Here is a 24,396-nt window from a genome sequence, read left to right as displayed (position 1 = left end):
AACAACTCAGCAATTGGAGTACATCGGCTTTTATTAGGTAAACATTACTTTTGGTCTATTATTGATATCTATGTGCTCATGATCTCATAATTTCAACTCGTTAATCTTAGTAGTAGGCGAACTTGAAAAGAGTCTCAAGCTGCTCAGATGTATAGCCGGCGTAGAGCGCAAGCTGCAACATGATGCGGGACTTCTGGGGGTTCAGGTTCCAGCCGCCGTAGGTGTTGAGCGCATCGTCGTCCTCGACAAAGCCACCCATGGTTCTGCTGGAGACAACAATCTGGGTGTCGTGCTCCTCAGCAAGCTTCTTGAGTGTGTCGCGGCCAGGAGTGGTCCATCCACCAGCACCCATGCCAGCCAGAACGAGACCCTTAGCACCGGCCTCAACAGCAGCGGCCGCGAGAGCGGGCTGCAGGGCCTGGTGACCGAAGAGAATGTCGACCTCGGGGAGCTCGGTGGCCTCGGAGACGTTGAAGTAGACGCGGCCGTAGGGGAGGACGGCGGGGTAGTAGAAGATGGGTTTGATGTCGAGGAAGAAACCGAGGTAGCCCTGCTCAACGGCCTTGAAGGTGTCGAGGGAGTTGGAGTGCGTCTTGGTGGTGTAGAAGGCGCTACCGATGCGGTCGTTGAGAACGATCATGGTGCCGCGGCCCTTGGCATCAGGGTTACCAGCGAGAGTGACGGCCTCAAGGAGGTTGATGGGGCCATCGGCGCTGATGGCGGTGGCAGGGCGCATGGCGCCGACGACAACGACGGGCTTCTCAGAGTTGACGGTCAGGTCAAGGAAGAAAGCGGACTCTTCCGTGGTGTCAGTGCCGTGGGTGACGACGGCGCCCTGGCAGTACGGGTCATCGAGGGCCTCTTGGACAAGGCGGGTGAGGTTGAGAAGGATCTCGGGGGTGATGCTGCCGGAGTCGACGTTGGCAACCTGGACACCCTTGACGTTTGAAACGTTCCACAGCTCAGGGACGGCGTCGATAAGGATGTCGACACCGAGAGCACCGGCCTGGTAGCCGGTAGTCTGGGCGTTGGATGATGCAGAGCCGGCAATGGTACCGCCCGTGGCAAAGATGGTAATGTTGGGCAGGCTGGCGTTGAAGTGAGTCTCGCGGGTTGAAAGCCGGTGGACCGGGAAGCCGGGCATGGAGGCCGGGGCGGCAAGGCCGAGAGCCAGCTGCGATGCGGCGAGGAACAAGTTGCGGGTCTGCATCTTGACTGATTGGTGCGCTGATGTTTCTTGGGAAGAAAGGGCTTGTCTTGAGGCAGCTTCGGCTTGCAGGAGATTGAAAAGTCTGCGCTGATCTGAAAAAAACCAAAAGGGTTTCTCATGGATCGTACGGGTTCTCTTATACTGTTGACATCAAGACGGACTTCTCCCGGTTGTCGTCAGTGAAGCCATGGTGATAAGACTGGATAAGACACAATATGTCCGATTTTGGAACCAATATCCGACCAAATTCGAAAATGCCTCGTTCAAGCCTGATGATCTCGAGCTAGAATCCATGGAATCCGCGTAGTTCATCGTAACTTCGGACCAACATCCTGACATATCGACCTTATCTTGACGGAGGTGCCCAATCGCACGTGGTTGGGGTCCGAAGGTGATTGAGCTAGGCGAACGCTGGACCCGTGCGGTCGGGATTTGCTTATCAGTCGGCAAAAAGATGAGCTTTAATGCCATCGGCAAGGACTGACCGACTTCGCATGCCGACCAACCTCTGGGTCGGCCGTTGTCTGTTAGTGCTCTCTTGGTCTTATCTGCGACTTATCTTGATAGCCAGGACACGGCAATTGAGCGATTACGGAATGGTAATGAAGAAATCCCGGGGAATTGGCTGGCTCTTGCTGCAGCTTATTGAGAGTCTTGCAGGTCCAGTCCGTCGCATTCTGTGGGGTTGACATGTTTCTGCGGGGCACTGGATCAAAAGGCGCAAGAATGACTCGTCGGCTGGCGGGGGATCCTTGGCCTCGGGAGATAAGACGCGGGAAACATTCCCAACCCCCTGGAGAAGGTTCCGGTTCCGGCGATCCGTCACTGGTCCGTGATATGGGATCAATTTACTCACATGGTTGACATTTGTTGACAAACATGTTGCCGTTGTCGACGGACGTTTGTCTAGGCGACGATTACTCTGATGGGGACTTTCGGTCAACCGGATCTGGCATGCATAGCCATACCAATACGATTCCTATGACAGCACTGCCAAAGTAATACTGATGATTAATACGAGAAGAGAAGGTCCAAGAAGATAATCAATTGCTAGCTTATTTTCTAGCTTGCAAGAGTCAGATGGATGATGTCAGTCAAGGGTGTCATCATCGTCCTTGCACTTCTGATCCCATAGATGTTTATGTGTACCACGTGGAAGATAGAACGAAGGCATCCGATAACGTTCATGTGTACCTCTTCCGAAGATAAGTACAAGCACGGGCTCATCATTCGGGTCGGCTGCTATGATTCATCGCATCGGTGTGGAGCTCACCTCTTGAGAACTAAGTAATTATCGTATCAATGCATTCAGGCTTCGGCCATTATGTGGAAGTCGACTAACCCACCAGGGGGGGATTTATTCGTCCCTTTTTTTCGAATCTTGGAACTAGAAAGGTGGACTTTGGCTTGCAGGTGAAGGCGATCAGATCTTCCTCTTGTATCATGACTGGAATCTTTGTGGATCGTCACTAGCCTCCATCCATGCTCAGATCCAATGTCTCATAATTTATGCTTATTACTACGGAGCGTCTATGAACCAATGGCACGCTATGAATCGCATGTAATCGCATGATCCCCATGTGACGGCTGCAGTGTTTGCTGCGAACCCCAGATCTACGTTCTTAGAGTTAGTACGCCGATCCATTGACCCTCATCTGGCATCTACTAGTGGGTTCAGGGAGCAGCGTCCGTGGTGGTAAGCACTATGATTCGCTGCCTGGATCGAGTACATCATGCAGAAGATACCAAATGAAACGCCGAGTGCCGTTGGTGAAGTGGGCGAGGCTTGTTATCTCATTATCGCCGGATAGTCAACGTGGCGTGGCAGCTGTATCTGTAAGCCTCTCGCGCCCAACGATCATATTGCGCTGAATTACTCTGCTTTCGATTAGATCTACTGCAATCTCATGTGTAGCGGCAACAGAAGAATTCTAGAAAGAAGTCCCTAAAATGAAGCTCAAAGTATGTGGTCTACTTTAGGCCGTCTTCTCGTTGGACCCACTCGACTCGATCTGAACAGTCGTAACATTCCTTCGGCGCAGGTTACCCGCCTCGTCGTGGTCGGAATCCCATTGAGCAACTTCAGCCTTGGGAACTTTGATCAGGCGGTGGGTGTTGGCACCGTCGTTATCGACCTCCACAATCTCAGTGCGAATTTCATATCCCATCCATTTGGGAAGCAGGTACATCCAGAAGACGTAGTAGAGACCGCAAACAATCATGCTAAGCGAGTGTCAGTGCAGATTCTGGAGAAGTTGTGAGTTGCGCTCGCGCTGAAAATACTCACATTCCAATGCCAACAACGCAGTACGTCGCGTACCAGAAGCTGACGCTGCCAGCGTAAGGGCCACCCTTAGGCGGCCACCAAGGCATTGCCAGTACGAAAACTTGAATAGCCAAGAAGAAGAGAACAACAAAGTCCCAAGCCTGGAAGTCTGAGCGGCCAATGCCAGAACGTCTGCGTCTGCGTCTCAGGATGAAGACGCCGTATGTCATTGCAAAGTTGAACATCGCGCTCGGATATGTCTGAAGGTCGACGACTGAGAAGGCTAGTCAGCATACTGTGTTCAATTTATCGCCAATGGTTCCAAGGGCAGACATACCAAAAGAGAATGCATCGCCGGCTGGAGGAGCAACGATCATGACGAACGTCATGGCCCACTTCAGGAGATAAGGGCCTAGCGGCGTTCCGAACGGCTTGGTGGAAACCCAGAACTCGGTGAACGGCAAGACACCCTGTCGGCCAATCTCACGAATCATTCGCGACGATCCGATCAAGACGGCCAGGAGATTGCCAAACGCACTCAGCAGCACGAGGAAGTTGAGAACGTTCGCAGCAGCCTTGCTCTCGCCAAAGAGCTTGGAGAAGAAAACGGCCGCAGCAATCTCGCTGGCTTCGGCAAACTCAGCCTTGGAAACTGTGGCGAAGTACGCAATGTTGCAAAGCATATACAGGATCGCGACAGTACCGAGTGAAATAATGCCGTTCTTCTTCAGGGTGGGGATGGGGTTCTTGATCTCATTGGTCATGTTGAAAGCGTTGTAGTATCCGGCATAACTGAAAATGATAGACACCAGTGCGTTGGAAAGATCGTTTCCGTTGTTCGTGGTGCCCTCAAAAGCATTCCGAAAGTTGGCCTTGGGGTCGGGGATGTGTTTGACGTTGCCGCCAAGGACTACGAGGCCTGCTATGCTAATGCTGTTTGAAATTCTGTTAGTCCCGCAATCGATACTAGACCGCGATTGAAGGAGGCTTACAAGACCAGAGTAAGGATCTTAAGAACACCAATGAAGTTGACAAGCCACAGAGAGTATCTGTTGTGCGCAAGGACGCAGATGACGGCAAGGGTATAAGCAGCGATGGCAACCCCCCGCATTTGCCACTCCGACGGGGTGATGTCGGCCATCCTCCACAAATATCTCGAGAGGACTACCAGTTCATGAGTTTACTGACTGATTGACGGCGCATGTATGGCTGCGCTACGTGACTTCAAACTTACCGACGGCGTTGCTACTGCTAAAAGACAAGATGACCGATTGGACGGCGAAAGCGACGGGGAAGAAGTGCTTCGGGCGAGGGTACTGCTGTTCCAAGTAGACAACTTCGGACCCGCTGCGGTTGGGGAAGTAACTGGCAAGCTCCAGGTAGACGCTGAATCCAGCGGCCGCCATGAGGAATCCGATCACCCAATAGAGAAGTGCGAGACCAACTGAGCCGGTGCGATTGAGGATGCTTGCCGCTGGAACAGATTTTGTAAGCATATGGCTCTGTGGCTCTTGCCTGAATGTTTTGCGTGGACTTACGTGTTGAGAAAACACCCGTTCCGATCATCATGTTGATATTCAAAAAGATGACAGCTGCCCATCCCACATGGTACCCCAGGGGCGATTGGGACTCCACAGGCGCGCCGACAGCTTCTTGATAGGAAGGCTTGGAGCCATTGCCTCCCTTCTGACGAGTATATGCGAGGTTTCCATCATGGATGATCGAAGGCTCAGAGTCGCTGGCCTCATGGTCCACCCGATACTCGGGCTCGGACTTCTCGCCGCCGCCGAACAGCTTTGAGAAGACCATCTTCGTCTGCCTGACTATGCTGCAATAGTGAAAACACTAGCAGCTTTTGAAGACAGACTGCCTCAAGGTCTGAGCGAAGGTGTCAAATAGACCTATTGAGAAAACGAAGATCGAAGAGGGTTGTGGGCATCATGGCCGATCTAATGGCAGGCGTGTCGAGACTTCATATATCCCGGTTGACGCCGCCCGCAGGAGTAACCCGACTCATGTCTGCAGGCGTCGATACGATGGGGTAAAATCACACAATTGCTTGTCTCTTGGCTTAATTCCTGATCCATGTTTTTGCTGGCTTGACGTTGCCTTCTTGGTCTCTTGGCGTCAAAACCCTCACCACCAACAAGCACGCGATCGGGGTCCTCGAATCCTGACCGGCACGGACTGGCCACATTCGCCCCATCAGCTGGGACTAGCCGGTCGTAACGTCTCATTCAGATCAGGTTTGATACTCAACTACACGAAAGAGAAGAATCGGGCGCGTCCGCCGAGACGTCGAGAACGACCTCCAGGGACGGTGTTCCCACCGCGGCTGATCCCTAATGTCTCCAAAGCTCTGCAGACTGGACAGCTTTGGCTGGGGTTATCCACCCCCACGCGGCGGAGTCCACTATTTGACGGGGAGCTGTTGGAGGTTTGCGATGGAGTAACACCGAAGGCAAATGACGACATTTGCTAGAAACGGTCACACCACCGTGAAAGGCTACATGGCTCGCTCAAATACATTGTGTTCCAACCAGATGAGAGATGACTGGACTTGAGTCAAAGGCAAGTCGTATTTTCAAATGTGAATTCTTCAGAATGAGACAGTTGCTGTTGGACAACAATCCATCGGGAGCTTCCAGTTGAAGATTAAGTGCTCCTTGAGCTATGGCAGGTACCTACCTGATGCGCGATCATTTGAGTAGATAGACGAGATTAGTCTGTCTTCTGCATTGATGCAAGGGGAAAGGAATGTAGGCCAGTGATCACACGATTGGGAAGAGAAGGGTGCAGATACTCGTATGGAAATACGTAAGCTTGGCTCAACAGCCAAATCAGGCCGAAAACTTTACGTCGATGACCAAAATCGTACCAAACTTTGAAGACCCGAGGTGGAAGCTTGATACATTTTGTCTCGCGTCAACAGCATTTTGTATGCAATCATGGTCAAGTGAGGTGTTTTCATGACCTCGAACGCGCGGCGAGATTTGCGGGCCAAAACGGGTCGGTCTGGGCGCGGGCGGACACGCCGTCTTAAGTGCCCAAAGAAGTGCCGTTGATGACCCGAAAGTCAGTCTGATTCAGGACTGACAAACGCTTGTTACCTTCCTGAAAGGAGGCATGGCGGACGTAAAATTCTGCCCCTGGCAGATTTGGGTTCATAACGACATTAGGCTGCTCGATAACGCCATCGGTATCCGAGGACCAGCCACTGTTGCGTTGCATATTGTCGGCATTCAACAAAGTGGTTTTCTCTCGCACATGCGTCACCTTGAGATGGAAATTTTCATTAAGCGATAAGTAAAAACTTCAGCCAGAGACATGAGTGTCTCGGAATATCAAATTGTTGATATTCGGATAGGTCCGCACTTGGGCTCCGATTGCGGGGCCGGAATGTAGCAAGGATAGCGGGAAGGGTGGGTCACAACCCCGGAGTAAACACCCGGATTCCACCACGGTCTAAAAAGGTCGCGCTCTTTATCGCTGAACGAGATGTGGGATTTGACGTCCTAGCAGCCTGTTACCCTGGAAATCACTTTCATTAAATAACGCCAAAAATGGTAACTACAACGATCCCAGATCTCGCTACTTAGCTTAGTCAGGTATCTCCGGCCTACCTTAAAGACCACCTAAAGGGCTGTTGACCGCACATCACGCAACATTTTGCTATACAAACCACCCGAACAACTTTGCGATGCGTAGTTCGAAGGATTGTTGTGCTGTATGTTGCCCTCGAAGATCCAGCCAATGCTTGGAACCAACCTGTAGTCTGGGCACAGTTTCATTGTTCTGAATGACGGTGGCATGAAGTGATGTTTCCCCCCGGAACGCCTCGGATGATGTGGCCAGGTAGTTTCATGAATTAGGCAATGGTATACGGAACTATAGGACATATTTAATCAACCCGCTCCGCCCTCTACCTCGTTGTCTAGTGATTTGCTTTATGCTAGTAGCCTGAACAGGTCTCTTGTGAAGTGTAACTATTAGACTCCTGCCAACGTATAGTGCTGGGATGCTATTGAATGGACTACTAACAGAACTGGTTTGACTGTGCTTTCCTACTATCAAGCCTTATACTGGGTGGGCTATAAACTTGAACTTCATCAAAGTGGGTTCAAATCCGGCACCAGAACAACGGTCGACGGCTCCCTTCAGACAAGAACGTGGCCTAATCGACTACTATAAATGCAGTACTAGGTATACAGAAAGGTACAATGGGTTAGCTACGTGTCGTGATTGATTAAAGACGCTCGAGATTGAATATAAGACAATATTGTTTGTTTTTATTAGAAGCCCGGACGCAATTTTGACGTGCTAGCAGTTCTGGATTGTAGAATTGATTGCTTCATTTAGAAGTCAAAAAGACACGCTTTGTGCGCATACTAACACCTTGATAGAAAAGGAGACTTGAGGCAAAGTCGCTAGTTCAGTCCTTTTCATCTAGAAGGGTTTTAGACCTCTCGACTTTCCTTCCCGAATCGAAGACTTTCCGGATGACTTTCTCCAGTCTCCTCCACCTCTGCCCACCATCGGAGCTTTCGAAAGCGCACCCACCAGTCTCTCAGTGCATCCATGCCTTTCGCCTCGATAACATCATACTCATACGATAGCCAAATGTATCGGAGCCATCCTGCAAGACAAATATCTGCGAGACCCGGTGTGTCGATGCCAGGTGTGAGCCACCCGGTCTTCTCCAATGATTCCGAAGCCCATGTCTGCACCTTTAGCAGGCATTTGTGCATCTGAGCCTTGGCGTTGAGTGCCGCTTTGAGACTCCTATCTGCTGCATCAAGCCCCATATACTTGCACGCGACAGGCGACGCGTGGCGCAAATAGTAGCTGAAATCGTCTTGCGCAGCGTTGATGCCGGCCATGATGTCGCCTAATATGGCTCGGTCCACGATATCGCGGCTCTGAAGAGGAGAGAAATCGGGATAGGCGTCTTCCAGGTATGCCGGGATTGCGGTACTCTCGTGTATCCATCGGGTGGTTCCCTTGTCTGCGTCGAAGATTCGCAGGCACGGGATGCTTTTGTCAGCTGGCTTTGGGTCGTCGGCATCGGCAGGTTCGAGACGGTTGGTCTCCGAGTTGTAGTTGATGATGTTGATCTTCAATGACATTGAGGTGCTCTGGCCTTTCATGATGCCACCAGGAGTGGCCAAGCCTTTGAGGAGCAGGTAGTAAACGATTCGACGAGGGTAAAATCCCTTTGGCCAGAGGAAGAGAGTGTGCTTCGCAAAAAATGCCATTGCATGAAAAGTTCAATGATGCCGGAGCAATTTTGAAACCTATTTGATTATTGAATTTCAGAATACTAACTCGGGGATGTGTTGACCTAGGTGCAGACAGAAGTACGGGCAGAGCATGTTGGTAGGAGCCTTTCGACGTTTGTTGCCTTATATCTTTCTTCTCGGAGACATTTGGATTCAAAATGATTAAGCTTTCTCAATGGAACGGGCTCGTATCACTTGGATAGACTTAATGCTGGAAGATTAATCTGGCTTACATGATATCCTGGATGGAGTAATCCCCAATCAACGGTCTTGGCACGGGTCCGCGCCGCTTTTTCGCCGACTTTCTCGCCGACTTTCTTATCCCCTTAGACGCCAAGGCCATTTTCCTCCATATTGGTGGGATCATGGTGTATAGCTTCGTAGGCATTTGACGGGTCTACTATTACGTTAGTTACTGAGCGGCATGATTGCGAGAGTTTCAATACCGTTATATGTTGAGGCAGAGCTCAACTCCCGCCAGTGCCTAGTTTTAGATGACTTCCATTGACAGCGGCCTCTCGCCAGACACAGGGACGGCCACGCGCCTTCAATACACTCAGTTGAGCGTATACACCATGTTCCTGCCGGAGGAGTGGATAGTTTCCTCCTTTCACCTTGGAAACGAACGCAGCCTGTCGCGCAGCACGCGGGAGACCATGGTCATAATAAAATCATTTCAGAATATACTAACGCTGTATTGAAACTTCTGTAGTCCTCATGATACCATGATCATTGAGCTTCTGATCCGAGACCAGAATCGTCTCTTCACTCCCTGATCGCCCCCCAAAGCTGCGTCCGTTCTGGTACACTGCCACCGCTGCCGGGTGATTTCCCCCTTTGATGGTTGTTCTGTACATCTCCGTGCTTGGAGAGAAAGGGCCGTCCTCGAGCTCAAAGTCAGGCGCTCCCTGGCTACCCTGCTCCCTGTATCCTTGCCTTCGAGCGTTCGATGTGCCATTACCGGTCCTGCCGGTACGCCCGGTCGGGTATCGGTTTTCGTAAAGATTGTTGCTTTTGTATCGTCGACTCGAGGAGATCTTAAGGGCCTTGCCCACGAGAGGCTTAAGGGCGGGTGCGCAGGCAGCGATGATACCGAGGTTAAGCTGGAGACTGTGGGAAGTTTAATCAGCAACTGCAAAGCGTAGGATAATCCCAGCGGCACTTACAATCCCCAGAACTGGACACTTTGATAGAAGGTTCCGTCCTTGTTACCGGGCTGAGCAATCTGGTAGACGGCCTTGATGATTCCCATGATGACGGCACTGAATCAGTTAGCTAGTTGTAGCATACCACAGACAAAAGATATTCCTACAAATAGCCGAGACTCAAGACGATAATCAGATAGACTCGGGTGCGAAGCTTCATCTGCAATACCCAAATGATGGGGATCGGCAACGTTGCGAAGCAGACATCAGTGAAGATATTGAATGCTATAGCTGGTTAGATTGCAGCAAGTGCAGGCTGGATCAAGCTGCATACCTGTGTTGATGAGGGCAAAGTTGACAAACAACGTGATGCCATAAGTGGTGGGCTTGAGGCTCTTATCCCAGTAGCCGGCGAGTGGTTTGCAGTACAAGAAGAAGCTCAACCATGCCATGATCGTGTAGAGGACGACAAACACTGGAAAGTGATCAGCATGTGTTATGCCGAAAAAGGATAGGTAACTGGATACCAATGAGTGCCCACAGTGATCGCGAGTACCAGGGATTCTTGCTCAGTCGCAGCAGGGACAGCGCGATCGAAATCTTGAGGAAAGCCAGCGCGGCGATCGCGGAGATGATGGACTGAAAGAAGCCGACTTTGGAATATTCAACATAGTCGAGCTTGCTGATTGTATCCCTATGTTTTCCAAGTCCATATTGAGCCTGGATGATGAAAATAACCATGCCTCCACCCAATGCGCAAAGCTGAAGGGGGTCAGCACCGACGCCAAGGCGCGAGATCTCCCGGGTATCCATACCGCAGCCATGATCATCATATAATCATCGAGCCCTATCGTCTTCACGATAGCCGCGCGGGTGTACGTTCGTAGACTGACAAAAATGAGCGCGATCAGGTGGAAGGTTCCTGTCACGGCCAAGATCATCGCGGTGTTGCTCTCCGCGGCTCTTGCCGGGTCCACAGCCGTGGTGGACGAAGTCGAAGACATGCTAGGCGACTGCGTCAAAGACGCGGCGCACGTTAGGATAAGGGAAAAGATGGCAACGGAAGCAAAAAAGAGCCACGAAGATCAGGAGTGGGCACTTTCAGGAGCGAGGGGATCTGTGCAATCTTTTAAGCATGAATGATTTCTGAGCTATTCGGCTCCGAAGAGATTTCAGATTTCATCAAGGGAATGCAGGAACCACACCACTCTTACAGCATGCAGGGCACATGGGGCGGGAATAGGGACAGCACGACACGGAATAATTAAGAAGTCGTCACTGGGTGACGGTCGCTTAGGGAGTCACTGGAGAGCTTCCTGTTCTAGCCCAGCGGAGCCGAGGGAACATTTCGTGCGACTTGCTGCTTCTAGACTGTGTTCCAAGGAGAGGCATGGAAGCAGATCCATCTTATCAGAATGGCAAAGGTATTGGAATCTGGTCTGAAAATTCCTGGGCCGGAGTGTTCCTTGCATGGAGTGGAGTGTGTGATGATTGTGCTTGCTTTGCAGGATCGCCAATTAGATATGTGAGTGGTCGAAATGGAAAGGAGGCTCCATGGGGGCAACAAGGGTGGTGTCTCCCACATCACGGCGCCGCCCTCTTGCAGTGCCATCTGAACTACTGCCGCACGGCGCAGCATCTGTCAAGAGAATGATGAGCTATCGAACCCGACTTCTCGGATCACCTGAGACATGGAAATGGTCTTCAGAAGTGAAGACAGAGGAATGTTCAATTTCCAACTGCGCTTTCGTTGGCGGCCGCACGCCCTGGAGATATCGATCCTTCGTGGGCCATTTCGGGACTGCCCACCAGGCAACTTCGGACCAATGCCCTTGGCACTTAATTAAAAATGTGGACTTGCGTGGGCGTAGGAGGGCTCTTTAGCAGAATTTCTCCGCTAAAGACCACGGCCGTCCTACGATAAAAAGCAACAATCGCGACGGAATCGCCCGTCTCTCGAAGACCAACAGGCATAGTGGCCTATCGGAAGCAATGTGCAACGAGAAGTGGATTGCCTGCCTCTCGGATGCTATGGGATGCATGCCAAGACCTGGCTAGCGGGACGGGTTGGAAGTCACAACAGACCAGAAAATGATCTGTCCTGGATCGGTTGCTACGGTTGGTTATCCCGAGTGCTGACTTGGTGGAGACGGGCCGTGACCGATGAGTTGGACACTGTCTCAAATGTCGCGACTGAAGTCAAGGTTGGGATCATGGGATGAACACCTTTGTTGCTTTTGAGTTGGAGTGTTTGAGTTAAGCTCATGGGGCACACGAGTCGGTGCGTTGCGGGAGGTCCCATAGACCGAAAAATGGTCGATATCAGAACGAATGTGACCGTACCTCATAGCTGAGCCGGAAGCCGAGTGTTACTGTCGTTCTCGACTTGCCGTTCTTGCCGATGGCAAATACCGTTCGGGTGATTCGCCTCGGCCTGTGGCAACGGCGGAGTCGCATCTCCCCATCTCCCCTGCATCTCATCCACCCATCTTGACCGAAGAGGGTTACATCCAGCATCCCGGCTCCGTGGGCCCCGGATCAGGATCTGGGCTATCGAATTTTCTTCCATTGTCCGCCGCATAAAACCGTTCGATTGACGACCCTCACCTCGATTTTTCGCCCACCAACAGCGGCATCCCGCGCCAGGGGTTGCAGCCTTCCAGACATGCCATCCCGCCCAGTGCGGCTAGGACGTCCGCGGCGCGGATCCGGAGCCCTGCAGCGAAAGGCCGGAGGCGCTAGCCAACGGATTTTAATCTATTCTCAACGTCTGACAGGCATCCGTCTATATAGCTAGCGAGGTTCTGTGACTGCATGGCGGAACGCCTTCCTCTTGATCTCTGAACACAAGTTCCGGACCGTCAATCCCGCTCCCACTTCCCACGCATTTTCCCGCGCGTGTTCGTCTTTGCAGAGAGTCAGGTGTCTTTGCCATACGTAACACAGGACCACATCTCCTCCTTCTCCCTAATTCCCTTGTCCTGTTCGCACGCGGCGACCCTGTACTTCGTTCGTCTTCCCACAACACGAGTACCGTCAAGCAATGCGTTCAATCAATATCGTGGCTGCGGCCTTTGGGCTGCTGAGCGCACCGGCTCTTGCTTCTCCCATCGAGACGCGCGATGTTCTTTCTGACCTGCAGATCCGGGCAATGGACGCCCTCAAGGCAGCCAACCCAGGAATGATGAACAAGCGCAGCAGCTGCAACATTTTCAACGCACGCTATCGCCGGGATTGGTTCGTACTTCCCCCACAGCTCGATGCAGATCGCGCGTAGTCCTCGGTTGCTAATATGCGCGTGAAGGGAGGCATTCTCTGACAAGGAGAAGAAAGCGTACATCAGTGCCGTCCAGTGCATGTTGACGTCGCCCTCGAAGTCAGACCCGGAGTTTGCCCCGGGCGCCCGCAACCGTTATGATGACTTCGTTGCTGTGCATATCAACCAGACTACCACCATCCATGGCACCGTAAGCAAGACATTCGTCTTTCGATGCGACCGAGTCTAACACCATGATGTAGGGAAATTTCTTGACGTGGCATCGGTATTTCACATGGGCTTATGAGGAGGCTCTGAGAAATGAGTGTGGCTATCAGGGCTCCCAACCTGTAAGTGGACTATCTTGAAGACTGGACATCTTTGATTTCTTTCTTTCAAGCCCGAACACTTCTAATCAACAAAAATAGTACTGGAACTGGCTCAAGTACCAAGATGATTTGACCAAGTCTCCAATCTTCGATGGTAGCGACACGAGTCTCAGTGGCGACGGTGCCTTCGTGCAGCATAATGGCAGTCTCAGCGGCGCCGGCGCCATCTGGTTGCCTTCCGGTAAGGGCGGTGGCTGCGTAGAGAGTGGTCCCTTCGTCAAGTAAGTATCTCTCTGCTCCAATCGCGTTATGGAGGCAAGCTAATATCTGCACAGCATGACAGTCAACCTTGGACCTGTGAACCCTGGTATGGACGGCATGGAGGCCAGTCCCGCAGGAAGACTCGGCCACAACCCTCGATGCCTGAAGCGTGACCTCAGCTCCTATACCATGACGAACTGGATGACGAACGAGAACATGGCCAATATCACTATCGGAGCTGCTTCCCGCAACATCGAGCTTTTCCAAAACGAACTCCAGGGACGGTTCGCGGACGGCTTTCTCGGCATGCACGCCGCAGGCCACTTTTCCGTTAACGGCGAGGCCAGCGATCTGTACTCGTCACCCGTTGACCCTTCGTTCTTCCTTCACCATGCGATGGTCGACCGCGTGTACTGGCTGTGGCAAGCTCTGCACCTTTGGAACGCCTTCGAGGTTGCCGGCACTATTACGATCAACAACAGGCCCGCGAGTCGGAACACTACCGTGGAAGATGTTCTCTACCTTGGAGTCTTGGCAGAGAACCGCACGATCAGCGAGCTGATGAACACGATTGGCGGATCGCCACTTTGCTACGTCTACGCCTAAGCGCAAATCGGCCAGTGTATGACTGAGGCAAATCAGAAGTGAAGGAACCATAATTATCATCGTAATCACTATTGCCAAGACTGGACCTGAACGACTCGGAGAATGATGGTCAAGGTCTACATGTACATATTTGAACTTCTTGTATCTACTTAAGCAGACGATAATGGCATGGCCGAAGGAATGCGACTTCATGAAATTTCCAAATAATAATTCTATATGAAGTGTAAGTCTTAATCTAAGAGTTGAATTGTCCGTTAGGTTTGCTCTAGTTGTGCCACAGACTTCGCAAAAATCATCGCGACTTCTAAGACTCATACTTCCGTAGTAGAGGATCACTCAAGAGCCGTTCCATGGCTTCCCGTTGAATGCATATGCTGACATCGAAGTCGCCAGTATCCGCAACATCCATGACTTGGACAAGACCATTGATCTTGGGCATGACTCCCTGGACATACCTGGCCACCTGCTGTGTTCCAAAGAAATCAAGCTCATAGGTTTGTGCCCTCACCCAAGACGTAACAAGCGTATGGTGTTTGCCCAAGAAGGCTTGCCACAGTCTTTGTGGACTAACTTCATGAGCGGCATCATGGATATAAGCTGCGACCGCATCTGGGGTGAACATGTCCATCATTCCTCTGATCGCAGCCGCGACAGGCCCCAATTCCGTTGTAGACGCCTCAACTCCAGTCTTCTCAACATATCCGAGAAGGAGAGGAGACCCGACAAAAGTCTCGGGTAAGGGCGGGCTCACTCTTGGGCGAAGTCCCAGGGTGATGTTGAGATAAACGTTGTTCTGTGTATCCTGGAGATTTCTTGCACGGTTGATGAGAGTCCACACATGTGCCAATGCAGTATCAAGTCGAGATATGCGACAAGATGTCATATCGGCAGGAAGACTTGCTTGCGCAGCTTCTTTCATCCTCGCTAGCTCGCTGGACGAGAAACGGATCTGGTAGTGATCAACTGCTGCAGCCATGTCCCATGTTGGCCATGGGGGGAAGGACGACGGGCTGAGCTGTGTGTGTCCCATCTCTTCAGCAGATGGCATCGTAGCCTGAGTGGCGGGCTTCGTACCAGAAGGGAACCCGGGCGCATCTTCCGCCCACCAGTCGAACCGGTGCATTGGTAGTGATCGAGCCTTCTGAATCTTGGCACTGTCGGGTGCTCCTCCATGGCTTAGTTGTGCAACTCGATCAAGCAGAGAAGGGTCAAAGACTGGCTTGACAATTTTTGAGCTCCCGGATATAGACTCTGGATGCAGCAAAGCCGTTGATCGCGCAGCCCAGGAGTTCATGAAGGTCATTAGGCAAGCGGCATCTGCGAGTGGGTGTGCAATCATTGCGCTGATCCCTATGCCTCCGCATCTGAATGCCGTGAGCTGAATAGCCATGCTGGGCAATCCTTCGATCGCATTGAGGGATGATAGCGCAATTTTGGTGTTCGGCAGGAAGTCGCTTTGCTGAAAGTCGCTCGCGTTCCACTCTTTCAGACTCGTTTCTCTTTCGTTCCTGCTCGGAACGACTTGGTCCAAGTTGGTATGGTACTCGACAACTATGAGCTCTACCCCAGGGTCTTCTGGAGATCCATGAGATACGACTGGACGGCCAAGATGATGCTGAACTGCGTCGTTCTTCACCATGTCCTGGGTCGCCCATTGGATTTGCCCTGCAAAATGAGGGAAATCGTCCAAAGTTTCGCTGAGGGCCAATCCAAGTATTTCAAATAAACTCGGGTATGGTAGTTGCACAATATCATTCTTATCGTAAAGCCAGATCGCAGCGGTAGGCGTGAATCGTGCGACTGTCGCGTCAATGATGGACAGCTTCGATACGGTAGGTTCCGGCGCAGGCGTCTTGGGAAATATCCTGCGAGTCGCTTGAAGCCGACAGCGCCCCGCTGCACTTTGCGAATCTCGGGTCGTCATATTGGCTCGTTGTGGATTCAATTGTCCTCTGAATAACCACTGAGATCGCAGGTGAAACAGAGCATGGTGCATCTTTTAAGAAAGCTTCATCTCGCACAGACAGGTCATGGTAGCGGGGATGCCCCGGCGGGATCCAGGAGATCGCACCGAAGATGACTGGGTCCGGTATGAATCATTCTGCATCATCACCAGATCAGACATTGAAGCCCTCAGTGATTGGACGCTTGGCCTGAAATGGCGCACGGGAGGGTCCGAACCCCTGTTGATCTTGACGGCGCAGCACCAGTTAGACATGGTTCGGCCGAAGCGAGTAGGGCGTAGCACATGTTATTATCGACAACTTCTTCATTCAGTTGGCACGGGCTCGAGCTTTAGGCATCCAAGTGGGGGGAGAATACGATGCGCATTGGAGACAAAATGACCGAATTGGAAACAAGCTCTAGATACAAATGAAGATGCCAAACAAAACGAAGCAGCTGCTTAACTGATATCCAGGATTTCTCAAACCACACGACGAACAACAACTGTGTCGGTGTTGTGCATCTTCAATGGAAATTTGCACCCAGACATACTACTACAGCTGCTTCGCGGACATTGGTGGCCGTGAATACAGCTTGGATCGTCGCAATCCAAGCCGGCCAGACAAGGCGAATGGCGAGCCACTGCACGAAGAGCCTGGAGATCTTTACCATCTAACTTTGGGCCATGCTTGTGCTGACACGACCCGAAGTTCCTCAAAAAATGGCAATCTCCAAGGAGATGGAAATTATTGCACATTTTCCGATTCTTCATCCAAATCACGTCCTGCGGCATACAACTCAGGGGAGAGTCAACACGCTCGCCCACCTTGTTGCGAAGCACCACGTTCATCGTGTGTGCTGGAGTCGTCGTGGACGGCGAGTCAATCCGAGTGGTTGCCGAGGTTGATGGAGCGGAAGCTTTCGAAGCAGCGGCTGCATAGCCCGTGGACGGTGTCGTCGGAGGGGTGAGTTGAGACGATACCCGTCGTTTAACGCTTGGGAGCTTCTGTGCCCTGAATACGCTGGAAAGGGACAGGACTTGGAAGCTGCCCTGAAGATCTGCCAGCTCCCTCTCAAACGGGGGTCCCTCTATCAGTAGGATTTTGCTTCGCTTGGGGCTGTCGGCAAGATGTCGCTCAAGTAAACGAGCGTACCCATTGTCGCCCGATCCGCCTAACAAGACTCGGCGACAATGAACGTCGTTGAGACCAAGCTCAAAGTTTTCTAAAGATGTCAGCGCGTAACATCATGCGGCTTTTTGGAGTTGCTTTCGAGGTACCTTTAACCTTCTCATCCGCGCATTCTTTGCCGTTACCAGCATCAACAAAATCACAGAGATATGATCCCCTATTGAAGCCTCTCACGAAGTCGTTCAGGGTTTCCACATTTTTCAAAATCTGGGTATCATGGTAAACTTTGGCAAGACCCTTGAGGTTGGCGTATACCCGGATCATCACTTGAGAATAATGTGGCATGTCAGGGTCCAAATCAGGCAACTGTTCCAAGATGGTTTGACGCAGCATTCCTGCTGCTTTCTTGCCACCCTCAAATCCTTGAGTAACGAGTTCATCGGTGAACTAAAATTGTTCAGCTTGACTATGGGGTGAAAAGATAGTGTGAGGGTAAAACACTTACCGGCATACAATCGCCGTCGATGACCACAGAAGAAAAGGAGTGTTTATCCTAGCATCGTCAATCGTGTAGTTCAAACCGGGCACGAAAGTCATAGCATACCTTCTCGGACTGAAGCTGATTAATCTGCAGCTTCATTTCAGCGCCACTCTGTTTCACAGACTTGATGTAAATGTTCTTCTCTTCCAGGCTCTGCTCAGCTTCAGCGAGTTTGCGAGTGAGCGTCTCAACGTGATTGAACAAGTCCTGCGCCAAGTGAATCAGCATCCACCCAAATGATTGCATCGAGTTGTTCAGACTTACGCCGATCAAGGCGGATTTCCGGTCGTCCTCGACTTTACAAATTGCCCATCTTTCCTCCAGATTCGCGACATCAAGGATAGCTACCATTTTGATTTTCAGCAGCCCCGAAGGTTGCGAGCGCTTTGACTGAGATGAACCGTGGCAAGAACTCGCAGGAAAGTTTTGAAAAGTCGATGGATAATGATGCCTAATATATGAGCGTGTAGTATGCCTGGCTGTCTGCCTAGGAGCCCAAGTCCGTGGCTCAGACAGGTGCCGCTGGGCTTCATTATCACTGCAGGGGATCGTCGAATGAGCTTAGGCTGCAGACGCTGCGATCCGTCCATTTCAACATGATTGCACCAAAAATACGACAGCTGTTGGAGACTTGCGGGCCGGTCGCATAATGGCCGGGGGCTGAGGGCGAACGGTTGGCGCGTAAGGAGCAACGACTCCGCCTCGTGTTGGTTGGGCCGGACCGCCAGCAACAGGAGGAGGCCAACATGACCGACCAACGTGCAAGCCAACGAATACCACAAGCTATGAAGTAATCTTTCATTCCGCTTTCACGAAGCCTCCGCTTTCTATGTCCGGCCTTGCAAGGCCTTTGTTCAATGTGAGGCGCAGCACCCGCAATTTTATCGAGACCAAAATTCGGATACCAACCCCAATTCTCGGAAGAGATCGGTAACCTCTTGAGCATCCAGTCTGTCGTAATCATTCGATGCTTTGTTCTCATAACAAGCCTAGAGATCTGTAAGTCACCGAAGAAATAAATTGGTAGTACATGTTAGGTTCAATCGTACCTTTGAAAGCTTCCACATTGTGTCCAAGTTCATCACCTCTCCATATCTGAATCCGTATCGTTCGCACTTGAGATAGATTAGTGAAACTTCTTATTATATTGAAGGCTTTCGTTGTACTCACCCACTCTGCCGCTTGTGTCTGGCTGCCGAAAACGTGAATCGTAACACAAGCGAACCTTACGTCGGTCCACCACGTCTTAAGAGGTGCGGAGAAGTGAACCCCGCGTTTTTCGGTATTCACTTCGTCTCCGCGAAGTTCAATGCCATTATTTGTGACCGTGAAGTTCATTTCTCCATCGACTGTGCCGGATTTGGCGGACAAGCTGACGGAGGATGAGGAGGAGCCATGGGGACCCAGCAGCATCGCAGCCAAGCCGAAGCCGCACCAGGCGCAGTTCGTCCACCAAGACCGGGCGTCTTGAGCCTAATCTTGCAATCAAAAGCGATTCGACGTTAATGTGAAAAGACGACTTACCACAACATAGGGCGTGGGACTGTTCACAATACTGTCAGCAGCTTTCGTCACAACGTCGTCTTGGGGCACTTTACAGGTGAGAGAACGGGTGTGCCATGCAAATTGGTGTCGGGGTATGGACTCCATGCTTATGCAAGACTATATGGTGGGCGGTGTCGAGCTATTGAAATGAAACGCGCGCTTGTTCCTCGCTGATGCCGACTGACTTGGCAATATCTTGCGTCGTTGGCGGACGGCAGTTCGCGAGGTAATACTGGAAAACATGGTACCGAACGTCTCGTGTAACTTCGTTCATGATGAATTTGTGTTGATAAAATTGTTCTTTATGGTAATTGCAATTAAAACTAAGAATTGTGATTGTGTTTGTAGCTCAGAATAGAGCATCAGTCCGTCTTTATTCGATTAAGAATATCCTGTGTCAATGTTGAGCATGGTACAGATGATCAGTAACCACCACACTGTTGCACTGATGTTATCCAAAGCTGTCATGTATAGGGCGTGACTCTGTGAGGCGTAGGGCGCAGGGACCTTGGTCGACGGCCAAGAGCTGGCCAGGGGCGGAAACAGAACCGTAAAACATTACCGCACCCGTCGAATTGGGAAGTACGGTGCGTGTAACTACTAGATGTGGAGTAGCTGCTCAGCCGATCACGCTGTTACTAAACTTCCCTCGCAACCTGGAAGTTTCGTATAAACATAAGGAGTCTCGCAACATGTCGTCATCCGTCGAGACAAGTACTATGCCTCAATGTATGCTTCCTGAGAAGACCCTAGTTTTGTTTGCTGACTAGAGCAGCATCGTGTGTCATTTTGTCAGAGCGACTGACGTTGACTAGGGATCGAGAATGATGTACAATATTATGACATACCCCGCAACTAGTCCTTCATGAGTCTTGGTTCATAGTGAGGTTGTCGAACTTGCAGCAAAATGCTTGGGTGGGGTATGAACAAGAATCGGTGGTACTACGAAATGCCCCATTGAGCTGTAAAACTGTCTTAAAGTAAAATCGGGTATTGTTCTAATGTTGAAATGATCCGGTTTTCAATTTGTCATGTGCGCAAAATTACTGTTCATGCACGTCTAGTTCGTAGCATTTCTATTCTATTTCCTATTTCTACTGTCCTCTTTAGTGCACCTGTTCTGCGTCTATCGTTGTGAATCTATCTCTTGGACACCGAAGAAAAGTAAAACTCCGTAAACCCAAGCCAGACCCTTTTGCAATCACTACTTCTATAGTTCCTTTACCAGAATATCATCCGTCTGAACCACAGAGCCGACAACAAAGTCGTGAGTGCCGACAGCCTTGTATCCCCATTTCTCATAAGCCTTCCTTGCCCGGAAGTTCTCTTCCCACACGCCAAGCCAGATATTCTTGAAGCCCTGCTCCCTAGCCATGTCTTCTAACTTGTCTGCAAGTGCCTTGCCGGTACCAGTGCCGTGGGCCTTAGGGTACAAGTAGATGCGCTGCAGCTCGACAATGCCCTCGAGGTCCGCGACACATGGCTCTGTAGAGCCGCGGGTCAACATTGCGAAGCCCAAGATGTCGCCGGCAGCGTCCGTTGCGAGAATGGTGTCTTTGTTGGTATCTTTCAAGTCTTTTGTGACGGCTTCAATGCTGTATGACTCGTCCAGAAACGCTTGCAGCTCGTGCGGCTCTACTGAGTGGCCAAAGGTGACGGAGAAGACATGCGCACCCAGCTCCGCGATTGTCTTGGCATCATCGAGGGTGGCTGGCCGGATGTCGATGTTAGGACGACCGTCCGATCGGATCTCTACTGACTTCGCCATGGCTGCGGGAGTGACCGACGAGAACGAGATCGGGCGCTTGAGGAGGCGGCTGACTTGACGATCCCGAGCGACGGTGAAGGGATGATGATGACACACAAAGAGTGACCTGTACGGATAGCCCGGATTAACTTTCCTACAAATTGGAGACCCGAGCAGCTGGGCCTTTTGTACAGATTTTGAGCATCGCGTAACCGCGTTCATCGTTGCAAGAACTGGATCTTTTGTCGATCGATGTTTCTGGAAACCGCGAGACACGTCGCACTAACTCTAAAAAATCCGGCAAGGCGCGTTTGCTGGCTGCCCTTTTTCCGAGCACATGGCAGGTCTCGCCTTTGTTGTTGCGCCTTGTTGTCAATGCCATCCCTGAAAAGGCAAAATCATTGGTCTCGGCGCCGATGGTCCACTTCGGCCTGCGCCCTTAGCTTGACACGGGCATCTCCATAATGCCTAGTGTTGTAAAATCTCCCCCATAATTAGGGCGTGCATGGAGCGATCTAGGTTGTCAAGTCTTCGGAGCTGATCCCCGAGCCAATCAAGTTTACATCATTGAGAGAATTCTTCTCGCAGATCATGCGGAGATCGGTTAAAAATGCAGTTGAAGTGCAATTGAAATGTTGGCTGCGCATGGGTACAACGTGGCGGCAAGGAAGCCGCCGTTCCGCCATCCCGCTGGATCCCGCTCTCAAACGGATCAAGACCGTTCAAGCCACCACCAACGAGAGATCGAGTTCGATGCGAAGATTCTGATGTTTGAACGGCGCCAAGATAGGGCAGTCAAATGTTCGAGGAAGCTAATTGACCATAGATGATCATGAATTCGAAGGCTATTAAGTATATCTAAACAAAATGCTACGCAATTTTCCCAAGTACCAGAACATCCCGAGACTCTTCTATAACCAGCCTGGCCGGGTCTTTAAGCGCTCTCAACTTTTTCTTCCGCCGTCTTCTTCGTCTTAGAGCCAAAGATTACAATGCAGATCACAGCAGCAGAGGACACCATGACGAATAGAGCACTCACTGTCGAAAACCAACCGACACCAATGCCCTGGACTCCCGGAAGACATACTGCTGTCGCAATAGCGGCGAATAGGTACCTAATGAAGTAGTTGCTCGCTGTGGGTTTCACGTCAGAAATGCCATCTTCATGATACAGAAATACGGGTTAAGTCGGTGAGTTGGAAAACATACCCATGACTTCGGATGCCCGGTCTCGGAAGACATCTAGGCAATAACTGTTTAGGCAAGGAAAGCAGACCATCTGAGCAACACCCTGCACAAACATGCAGATAATGGGGAGGGGGATGCCTCCCTTTTGTTGATCGATAGCCCATCCGTAGATGATCGCACTTCCTGGAATCACCAACCCCATGGCAACAAAAGCACTTCGTAGTCGGTCCTCCGGCACCCGCCTGCCACGCTTCTTGATCCACTTCTTGACGGTGTAGTCCGCGTAGGGGCCGCCGACGAAGGTGCCTGCGAGGTACCCCGCTCCCGGAGCCAGGAAGAAGAATCCAGATTGCAGCGGGGAAGTGAGGTTGAATCGCGGGTTGATCACGTAACGGACGGGCGTCAAGAGAACTTGCATGTTCCACAGAATCGATGATGCGGCGATGCCCTGGTTGTGTAGTTAGCTGGGGGTGAACGAACAGAATGCATCTTACCGCGTTGATCAAAACGCGTCATGCGTTTTGAGTTGAGGCTTGCAGCTTGCAGCGGTTCAGCTTTGGCGCGAAAAACCTACGTTGTCTCTTAATGGCAGGAGCTTTTGGAAGACTTACCACAAGAAGAATCCTCGGATGACGGAAGAGGGAAATGACACGGACTGGGTTGGTCCATTCCCAGACCTGTCCAACCTTCTCCTTGAAGGTGAGCCCCTCCAGCTCTTCGGACCATTTGCCATGACTTGTTTCCGGCAAGAAAGCGACGGCCAGGATCATTGCTACTCCTCCTACAGCACCTTGGAACCAGAAGAGCGATTCCCATGTAGAGTAAGTCACGATGACGCCTCCGAGGAAGGGGCCAAAGGCAGGTCCAATCAGAGTGCCACCCAAGAACCAGCCCAAAGCTGTACCGCGCTCAGTCGGTCGATACACGTCGCTTAAGCAACTTGAGCCGACGACTAGGAAGCAAGTGCCTCCGAACGCGGTGATGCAGCGGAAGATAAAGAAAGCTGCGAGGTTGGGGGCCTTCGCAGTTGCGAGAGAGAATGTGCAGAACAACACTGTCGAGATGACAAAAACCTGAGACATTTAGTTCAACGGAACGATGGAGAAATTGCGCAACAGCGAGAGTTGCCAAAAAGCCTATTGTGAAGACTACTATTGTACATGATGTTCGAGGTACAGTGATGATTGTGCTTACCCATTTTCTGCCGTACACCTGACTGATCGGGCCCCAGAAGAGGACACCGATGCCCATGATCAATAGGAATAGCGCGTTGGAGTAGTTGATAATGGTTCCCGTGGTGTGGAAAGCCGCTGCCACCTCAGGCAGGGCCGATAACACCAGGAGGGCTGCCAGATTGACCCCTAGACCACCAAAGGATACAATGGCTGTGATCAGGATCTTGCGCTTGGGGGTGAACTTGGCGTAAACCGTCTCATCCTCACGATAGGAGAAGGGCCGGCTGGGAGTCTGCGCGAGGATGTTCACACCCTTCTCGGCGTTGGAAGTCCTCATTGCGAGCAAGTCTGGCGGCAGCTCATCCACTCGCGTGGGTACTTCTGACAGGGTATTTATCGACGACATCTTGGAGACCTGTTCGACGTAGCGCTTCTTGTGACATAGAAAAGAGAACACGGAGTTGAATGCGATGTATTTGCCAACTTGGGTTGAACTAAAGACAGGATGAAAGAGAATCGCTGACAAGGGAGAATTCAGGATTTCGCCAAGAAAACACGTTCACTAATTCCAACAATGACACAGCGGAAAACAATCCAGAAATAGGGGACGAGCTTTGCATTTAAATGCGCATGTGCGAGAAGTTCAAAGGGTGTTGAAAGAAAACGCAGAAAAAATCCTTACCCGGTCGGTCTCCACTCGGGCTGCGAATTCCGAAGTCGGTCAATTACAATCAATGGATCAACAGCTCCGAGACGCCTTCAAAGACATCATCC

General features: G+C 51.3%; 9 protein-coding genes across 9 annotated transcripts; 1 reads left to right on the top strand and 8 right to left on the bottom strand.

Annotated features, from left to right (window-relative positions):
* Positions 1–106: 106 nt before the first annotated feature.
* Positions 107–1,210, bottom strand: CGCA056_v005656 (putative L-asparaginase 1; the record flags this gene model as incomplete). The annotated part of the gene is made up of 1 exon (XM_037320907.1): positions 107–1,210. One exon carries the CDS (start codon positions 1,208–1,210, stop codon positions 107–109), a length of 1,104 nt encoding a protein of 367 aa, XP_037181366.1.
* A 1,976-nt stretch (positions 1,211–3,186) lies between these two features.
* On the bottom strand, positions 3,187–5,285 carry MUP1-4 (High-affinity methionine permease; the record flags this gene model as incomplete). The annotated part of the gene is made up of 6 exons (XM_037320906.1): positions 3,187–3,433; positions 3,498–3,750; positions 3,814–4,409; positions 4,469–4,640; positions 4,711–4,950; positions 5,015–5,285. The coding sequence occupies 6 exons, from the start codon at positions 5,283–5,285 to the stop codon at positions 3,187–3,189; spliced, it is 1,779 nt and encodes a 592-aa protein (XP_037181365.1).
* A 2,648-nt stretch (positions 5,286–7,933) lies between these two features.
* Positions 7,934–8,731, bottom strand: CGCA056_v005654 (uncharacterized protein; the record flags this gene model as incomplete). Its single annotated transcript, XM_037320905.1, has 1 exon — positions 7,934–8,731. One exon carries the CDS (start codon positions 8,729–8,731, stop codon positions 7,934–7,936), a length of 798 nt encoding a protein of 265 aa, XP_037181908.1.
* A 350-nt stretch (positions 8,732–9,081) lies between these two features.
* On the bottom strand, positions 9,082–10,904 carry CGCA056_v005653 (uncharacterized protein; the record flags this gene model as incomplete). The annotated part of the gene is made up of 7 exons (XM_037320904.1): positions 9,082–9,152; positions 9,447–9,865; positions 9,922–10,017; positions 10,068–10,185; positions 10,235–10,375; positions 10,428–10,662; positions 10,716–10,904. The coding sequence occupies 7 exons, from the start codon at positions 10,902–10,904 to the stop codon at positions 9,082–9,084; spliced, it is 1,269 nt and encodes a 422-aa protein (XP_037181907.1).
* Positions 10,905–12,943: 2,039 nt separating this feature from the next.
* On the top strand, positions 12,944–14,352 carry orsC-7 (Tyrosinase-like protein orsC; the record flags this gene model as incomplete). Its single annotated transcript, XM_037320903.1, has 5 exons — positions 12,944–13,137; positions 13,205–13,367; positions 13,420–13,506; positions 13,585–13,766; positions 13,821–14,352. 5 exons carry the CDS (start codon positions 12,944–12,946, stop codon positions 14,350–14,352), a joined length of 1,158 nt encoding a protein of 385 aa, XP_037181364.1.
* A 304-nt stretch (positions 14,353–14,656) lies between these two features.
* Positions 14,657–15,991, bottom strand: CGCA056_v005651 (Acyltransferase; the record flags this gene model as incomplete). The annotated part of the gene is made up of 1 exon (XM_037320902.1): positions 14,657–15,991. The coding sequence occupies one exon, from the start codon at positions 15,989–15,991 to the stop codon at positions 14,657–14,659; it is 1,335 nt and encodes a 444-aa protein (XP_037181906.1).
* Positions 15,992–18,848: 2,857 nt separating this feature from the next.
* On the bottom strand, positions 18,849–19,786 carry CGCA056_v005650 (uncharacterized protein; the record flags this gene model as incomplete). The annotated part of the gene is made up of 5 exons (XM_037320901.1): positions 18,849–18,956; positions 19,017–19,082; positions 19,138–19,440; positions 19,492–19,510; positions 19,698–19,786. The coding sequence occupies 5 exons, from the start codon at positions 19,784–19,786 to the stop codon at positions 18,849–18,851; spliced, it is 585 nt and encodes a 194-aa protein (XP_037181363.1).
* A 936-nt stretch (positions 19,787–20,722) lies between these two features.
* On the bottom strand, positions 20,723–21,280 carry CGCA056_v005649 (putative N-acetyltransferase; the record flags this gene model as incomplete). The annotated part of the gene is made up of 1 exon (XM_037320900.1): positions 20,723–21,280. The coding sequence occupies one exon, from the start codon at positions 21,278–21,280 to the stop codon at positions 20,723–20,725; it is 558 nt and encodes a 185-aa protein (XP_037182358.1).
* A 913-nt stretch (positions 21,281–22,193) lies between these two features.
* Positions 22,194–24,028, bottom strand: DTR1-2 (Dityrosine transporter 1; the record flags this gene model as incomplete). Its single annotated transcript, XM_037320899.1, has 4 exons — positions 22,194–22,393; positions 22,469–22,895; positions 23,059–23,520; positions 23,642–24,028. The coding sequence occupies 4 exons, from the start codon at positions 24,026–24,028 to the stop codon at positions 22,194–22,196; spliced, it is 1,476 nt and encodes a 491-aa protein (XP_037182357.1).
* Between the last annotated feature and the right edge of the window lie 368 nt (positions 24,029–24,396).

Source organism: Colletotrichum aenigma (assembly GCF_013390185.1).
Source record: "Colletotrichum aenigma strain Cg56 chromosome Unknown KSG_Cg56_contig03, whole genome shotgun sequence".
Classification (NCBI taxonomy): Eukaryota; Fungi; Ascomycota; class Sordariomycetes; order Glomerellales; family Glomerellaceae; genus Colletotrichum; species Colletotrichum aenigma.
Note: the sequence above shows the minus strand (reverse complement) of the source record. Positions and strands in the feature narration are given on the sequence as shown.